General features: G+C 33.8%; 1 protein-coding gene across 1 annotated transcript; it reads left to right on the top strand.

Annotated features, from left to right (window-relative positions):
• The first annotated feature begins 652 nt into the window (after positions 1-652).
• On the top strand, positions 653-7,088 carry LOC106456988 (leucine-rich repeat-containing protein 15-like). The gene is made up of 2 exons (XM_013916372.2): positions 653-2,115; positions 3,671-7,088. The coding sequence occupies exons 1-2, from the start codon at positions 840-842 to the stop codon at positions 3,778-3,780; spliced, it is 1,386 nt and encodes a 461-aa protein (XP_013771826.1). The 5' UTR covers positions 653-839; the 3' UTR covers positions 3,781-7,088.
• The last annotated feature ends 291 nt before the right edge of the window (positions 7,089-7,379 follow it).

Raw genomic sequence — 7,379 nt, 5'->3', positions numbered from 1 at the left:
CTGCCCACCGCAGGTAATGAAGCCAGACTTTTATCGTTATAAGCCCTCTGATTTATCGTTAAGCCACCGAGTATTCTTCTATGTTGGGATTCGGACCATGTTTTGGACCAGGGAGGGTCAAGTTTAGCAGTGACCTTTTCCTACCTCTCGGGAATTGTTATTTTGTTTGCAGTTACTGAATCCTAGGTAATAACCCTTCTTACATTGTTGCATTACTCACAGTATGTTACATTTTGTACGCTTTATTTGGGGTCAAAATAAAATTGTTCAACTTTTTGTATTGCAGCTGATTAATGTCAAACAATGCCCCCTAGTGGCACAGTGGTATGTCTGCGGACATACAACGCTAAAAACCGGAGTTTTGATACCCGTGGTGGGCAGAGCGCAGATAGCCCTTTGTGTAGCTTTGTGCTTAACTACAAACAACAACAATGTCAAACAATTCTGGTCACGAGTCTTAGACATTTGTACTTATTTTCTATTTATTTTCGTGAACTAAATTATTTATTATATGGTTAACCTCTTTGTAAATAAACGCCGATTAACACTTTAGCAAAACAATAAAATTAGAATTACATGTAACTATCTACAAATTTATAAAGAGGGCGCTATAATCCAAACGTCAATGCATAAAGGAGCAGACCAATGACGATCAGCTCATTACTTCTGACGTAAGGTGATATTCATCTGTTCACGTCGGCTTATATCAAGGCTTTAACTATTTTGTTTGGTAAAAGGTCCCAGAGAAAAACGTCATTATTAGTTAATTTAAGCTAAAAACTTTTAAGCATTTTCGTGGTGGTTTGTTATTGTCAACTTTATATGATCTAACGAAGACGATGCTCTCCTCCGTGGTGCTATTATTGATTGTGTCGGCATGGCGTCTCATCTCATCTCGAGCCCAGTCGATTCTGTGCCCGTCTCCTTACCTTATAGCACCTTGCAGCTGTGAAAAGTCGATTCTTTTCACTGTTGTCAGTTGTACTGGTCTATCGGACATTTCCGATGTCCAGAAATCACTGGGGAACCATTTTTCTCAACCGATTCCACGGTTGTACATAACAAACTGTAATATCTCAGAGTTTTCTTCAGCATCATTTACCAATGTGTCTGTAATTCGATTAACGTTGAGTAATAGCAATATTCGGTTATTATCTGACGACGTCTTTGATGGTTTGGAGAATCTCGGATTTTTGACAATAGAGGACAATCCGCTAAAAAGAATTCCCACCGAGGCTTTAACCAAGCTTTCAAACCTGTCAACTTTAAGCCTTGCATACGATCAGATCACCAACGTGAAGTCAGGATCTTTAAGTGGCTTTAAACGTCTTCGATACCTTACATTAACAGGAAATCATATATCTAAAATCGAAAAGGGTTCTTTTCCAGAGAGCCTCAACATGCTATCTCTATCTTATAATCAGCTAATGACTCTGAACGGTTCACTTCAGAATTTAACCAATCTTCGATGGCTTTTATTGTGCAACAACGGTCTTATAAGCTTGGACGGAGAACTTGACAATCTCGAGAGTCTAAAAGGCCTCGACATCTCTAGAAATTTAATTTCGAAATTGGGACAGAGTTTGTCTAAACTTTCAGAGTTGCGCCGCCTCAATCTGGCGTTTAATAACATCCATAACTTAGGAACTTCACTGAAATCCCTGAAAAACCTGGAGTACATTGACTTATCTTTCAACTACCTTGCACAATTCGATGGTCACGAATTTTCCACGTTAACAAAAGCTAAACGGTTGGATTTGTCAGGAAACAGGTTGATGTCTTTAGGTTCGTCACTGAGTCACATGGAACACTTAACATATCTCAACCTGTCAATGAATCACTTGCACACGATGAAACATTCCGAAGTAATGTGGCTGAAAAATCTGAAGGAGCTTGACTTGTCCCACAACGTGCTGAACACCTTCAATTTGACCGAACACGATCTGGCCAACGTTAAACTTCTAAAGTTGCGCGACAACCACTTGATTTGTTACCCAGAAGTTTTAAAACGTGTGTCAAACTTGATTGAATTGGATCTTGCGTTTAACTTTTTGACTTCTCTTTCAGAACACGAGTTCGACGGGAACCAACAACTTCACAAAGTTAGGTTGGAGGGTAGGTATTATTTTCCTAGTTATATTGTGACAACAATGAAAAACAAACATACACAGCTCTGTTGCTTATCTCTGAATGTCGTCACTTTAAGAAACAAACATACACAGCTCTGTTGCTTATCTCTGAATGTCGTCACTTTAAGAAACAAACATACACAGCTCTGTTGCTTATCTCTGAATGTCGCCACTTTAAGAAACAAACATACACAGCTCTGTTGCTTATCTCTGAATGTCGTCACTTTAAGAAACAGAAGCTCTAAAGTACAAGTAGAATGTATTCTAGAACGGAAAGTACAGGAAACGAAAATCAGGAGATATGTATTTCCATAACCGTCATTTTAAATGTAAATCAATTAAAGTTTTTTTTTGATCAGTAAATGATGGAATTAATTATTTTTTTGCAGTAAAGCAAGATTTATATAGATTTTTAATTTTAGGTTTTAACAGTGGATATAATATTTGCTCTTTCTATGTGTGTGTGTGTTAAGATATATACAATAGTAAGCATACATGCTCACCAAGAAACAGATAATACAAACAATACATTTTAGTTAGTTTAGTAAAATAAGTTTAAAAGGGAGACTGGTTTTTTCTAACACTTTCTATGTGTGTGTTTGTTAAGATATGTACAATAGTAAGCACACATGCTCACCAAGAAACAGATAATATAAACAATACCTTTTAGTTAGTTTAGTAAAATAAAGTTGATAGTGAATGGTTATCATCTCAGAATTCGTCCACATCTTTTAAATACTACCTTTTTTAAAGATTGGTTTTTCAACTGTAAATGACATCTCATCAAACCTTGGTGTTTTGTTTTTGTTTGGGAGGAGGGGGCCTGTCCATAGACTTTAGTTTATTTATAAAGTGTGAACTATTCCCTGTACATGTATGATATACTAAACTTATAACTTTCTTTACACAGGATAGTAAACCTCAATGGCCTCAGTATAACATATTATTTTCTCTACTATGTAAAATATATCAGTGAGAAATGAGAACATGTATAACATATTATTTCTCTGTTACGTAAAATATATTAGCAAGAAATGAGAACATGTATAACATATTTAGTCTCAAAGTGGGTTCCTCGTCATCGAATATTATTTCTCTGTTATGTAAACTATATTAGCGAGAAATGAGAACATGTATAACATATTATTTTCTCTACTATGTAAAATATATTAACAAGAAATGAGAACATGTATAACAAATTATTTTCTCTACTATGTAAAATAAATAAGCAAGAAATGAGAACATGTATAACAAATTATTTTCTCTACTGTGTAAAATATATTAGCAAGAAATGAGAACATGTATAACAAATTATTTTCTCTACTGTGTAAAATATATTAGCGAGAAATGAGAACATGTATAACATATTATTTTCTCTACTATGTAAAATAGATAAGCAAGAAATGTGGATATGTAAAACACGTATTTTGTCTATTACATCGGTTTAAATACTGTTTTGTTTTACCTACTGCATAAATTAAAGCTAACTATTTAATATTTTGATTTTAATATTAAATTTATGAAAATGTTTTATCTTTCAGGCAATCCCTGGATTTGTGATACCCATCTGCTTCATTTGCTGAGCATGCTAAAAACCCGCCTAGTTGAAGTCAGTGGAAAACCACATTGTCTTCAGGGAAAAGCAGAATAAAACTCGAAATACGATAATAATTCATCTAGTCCATAGCTCCAAGACCCTGACCAGTATTATAAAGTAATACCTTTACAACTTGGTTGTAATAACTCATTCTACGAATTGCTTAGGTTCTAACAGGCTAAATAGAACGTTCCTTAGATTTGTACACGATCTATTTCGTGGTTTGTAATGGAAAGTACAATTCTCTCTCTGTCACTTACAACCATGTCTCGTAGTAACTAATGCAATACTTAAAATATTTATGTTTTTTTTTATGTTGTATATAATTTAATCAATTTTAGGTTAATGGTTGTAGTGATTATCTTAATATGCCATAAATAAGTGGTTCCCAAACTGAGGGCCACAGGAAAATATTGGGGGGAGGGGCGTAGCATATACACAAAATATACAATACTTTTAAAGTTCTCAGTATTTATATTTTAGTGTGCCCTAGATCAGGGGTTCTCAGACTAGGGGCCGCAGAAAAGGTTGTTTTGTCTTTTTTTGGGGGGGGGGCATTACAAATGCACAATTCTGTTAAGGTACTCAGTATGTATAAATTAATTGGGTAAAGGGCCTCAGTCAGTATGCGGAATGTTCTGGGCGTAGGGGCTTTGTGCTGAGAAAGCTTGGGAACTACTAATTAGATGTTAAAAGTTGTTGCTCTGTTTGTTTTTTGTTTGTTTGTTTTTGCGAATAAAAACCTTAACTAAGTTGAAATTGACACTAACCTGTCTAAGGTAAACAAACTTGATAATGGCACAAAGACTGATTTATTTCTTGTTTAAAGCAAGAGAGATTTTTATACCGTATTTCCCGATGTATATGACGATCTCAAGTATAAGACGACCCTGGAATTTTTTTAGGAAGTTAAGCGTATTTCTTTGAGGTTCGGTATATAGAGTGACCTCTATTGTCAAGCAAGTCTAGGGTGTTAATTTTGTAAAGAAATTCTTAGAAGTTATTTCTAAACTTTTCTAACCTGCGCTTTAGGTAATCAGTACAACCACGAGTGTGTTTTTTTATGCTCTTCAAACGCCACAGACAGCTAAATGAGACGTAACTTAAGTCACAAACGTGTAACAAATAACTTTACAAAGTTTTCATCACAGTTGAACTCCTTTTCTGCTACAAAAAATACCAAAACTTAAGATATAGTGATCTAATATAAAAACATGTTTACAAAATTAGTGTACGTTAAAGAAGCTTTTTTGATATAATATTGGCAATATTTTGGTATGACGGATTTCAAGTCAAAAAATGTCTTGATTAATTGTAACTAGCATGTTAGATAAATAACTTCTAGTTATGAAGAATCTAGACACTTGATACAATTACTGATATGTTATTGTAACACAGTAGGTGGCACGATGTCAACACATTTATTCAAAAAACCCAAACAATAGTTAAAATAACGACATAGCTTTAATTAAATACGTTATTAACTGGACATTTCTTACTAGAACTTTATCTTTGAACCTGTGTATAAGACGAGGGGTAAAATCGGGCACTGTTTTAAGAATAAAAATTATCGTGTTATACACAGGCAAGTACGATATTTAACTTTTTAGTAATGTGTATGTGAGAAAGATTACATAAAACTTTATACTGACAACCTATATTATTTATAGATTAGATACATATACATATATAGATATATACATCATGTATAGTTTTGTTTGCTTGCTTTTAAGCATAAAATTATACAATAAGCTATTTGCGCTGTGCCCATAGCGTGTATCAAACCCCCAATTTTTAGCAACATAAAACCTCAAGCTTACTGATGAGCTACGGGAAAAAAACCCAGTAAAAATCAAATATTTAAGCTTAAGTAAACATGCATTCTTTTGTTTTCAGTTTTATTGTATGGATGTATTAGCCAATTTCCCTGGTTACTAAGCCTAAATTGTCATATTTTTAGTTATATATATAGCAAGGCTTTTTTAGGATTTGATGAAACTTTAACGACGTAATATTTCAGGGTTCTGGATTTAAAATAATTAGTGATATTTGTCTTAGTGGTCGTACAGCTTCTCACATTTTGGGTCAAACTTGACCATTTTTGGAACAACAAAAAATCCTTTTATGCGAATATATATATATATAATATTACCAATACCAATTATTACTAAAATGAAAACGGTCGAAGTCTTCACGTATCATTTGATTCGGTTTATTTTTGTTAATAAAGTTTGGAGTTTCTAACCAGTATCCTGGCAAAATACATTGGTCAAAACATTAATCACGTGATAAACTCCGGATTTGATCACGTGATTACCTCTTCTCACCAAAACTGGATTCATACACGAAATGCACAAGTCTTCCTTAGAACACAGTTGGGGGAAAAAAATTAACACAAATTTTTCAGATAGGAATATCTTGCTCAAATGGTTAAAACGTTATTTGTAATCAGAATAGGCGCAAGTCTATACTATAAATCTCTGTCGTGAACTGAATAGTCGACGTGTTTAGGAAAGTGGAAAAAAAATATTGTATCCAAAGTAACCTTCACGTATATAATTAAATATACTTAATAATTAATACTTTTTTGTGTTTTATTGTTTTAAAAGTTTGAAGCAGTTTAGACACCGAATGCTCACTTTAATTGTAAGCTTGAATTTTTTCATGTAAACTGGGTAACATTTTTAAACCAGTATTATAATGACATAAATCAAGCTGGTAGGTACTCGTTAAAACAATGGATAAAGTTATCAATGACAGCATTGTAGCAGATATATGGTAACGATATGAGTAACTAAGGCGATCGCAGCGGTTTGTTAACTTTAGCCATATACTAGGTAAGTTTTTAAATAGGTTAAGTGTATACGTGGTAAGGCTTATAGTGACTGAGGCGACAACAACAACGGTTTAGTTAACTTTTCGGCCAAATACAAGTTTTTGTGGAGGATCTATCTTTTTTTTCGCATGCTTTCCCCAGTTTTTAATATATAAGATTATAGAATATTAGCAATCATGCCATTATTATTATTATTCTTTTAGCTTTACTAAAATATCAAAAGTATTATTGAATGGTTACATTTAGCTTTATAGTATTATATATATAACATGTTGTTTTACTTAGTTTCTTAACTTACATAAAGCCATATAGCGTGAAGAATGGACGCTATATAAACAGAATTCTGTTTTACATATACACGTTTTAACTCGTACTTGTTGCATGTTGGTCGAGGATAATGTTGCTTTGTTGTCAGATATCGTGGATTGAGTGTACCCTCGTACAAACGGGTTGATAATCTAAGTACGAATATTGCTTTGTTGTCGGATATGGTGGATTGAGTGTACCCTCGTACAAACGGGTTGATAATCTAAGTACGAATATTGCTTTGTTGTCGGATATGGTGGATTGAGTGTACCCTCGTACAAACGGGTTGATAATCTAAATACGAATATTGACGATATCCGACAACAAAGCATTCGTATTTAGATTATCAACCCGTTTGTACGAGGGTACACTCAATCCTTACTTTGGAGTCAGATATCGTGGATTGAGTGTACCCTCGTACAAACGGGTTGATAATCTAAATACGAATGTTGCTTACGAGTTAGATATCGTGAATTTGGTGTTCCAACATACAAACGGGTTGATGTTCTAA

The sequence above is a fragment of the Limulus polyphemus genome, unplaced genomic scaffold (assembly GCF_000517525.1).
Source record: "Limulus polyphemus unplaced genomic scaffold, Limulus_polyphemus-2.1.2 Scaffold278, whole genome shotgun sequence".
Classification (NCBI taxonomy): domain Eukaryota; kingdom Metazoa; phylum Arthropoda; class Merostomata; order Xiphosura; family Limulidae; genus Limulus; species Limulus polyphemus.
Note: the sequence above shows the minus strand (reverse complement) of the source record. Positions and strands in the feature narration are given on the sequence as shown.

Bases quoted from the DNA above. Each gene is read 5' to 3' on its own strand.
- LOC106456988 (XM_013916372.2), top strand. From the start codon at position 840: ATGCTCTCCTCCGTGGTGCTATTATTGATTGTGTCGGCATGGCGTCTC. The intron at 2,116-3,670 runs GTAGGTATTATT...TTTATCTTTCAG, and splicing joins TCACAAAGTTAGGTTGGAGG to GCAATCCCTGGATTTGTGAT.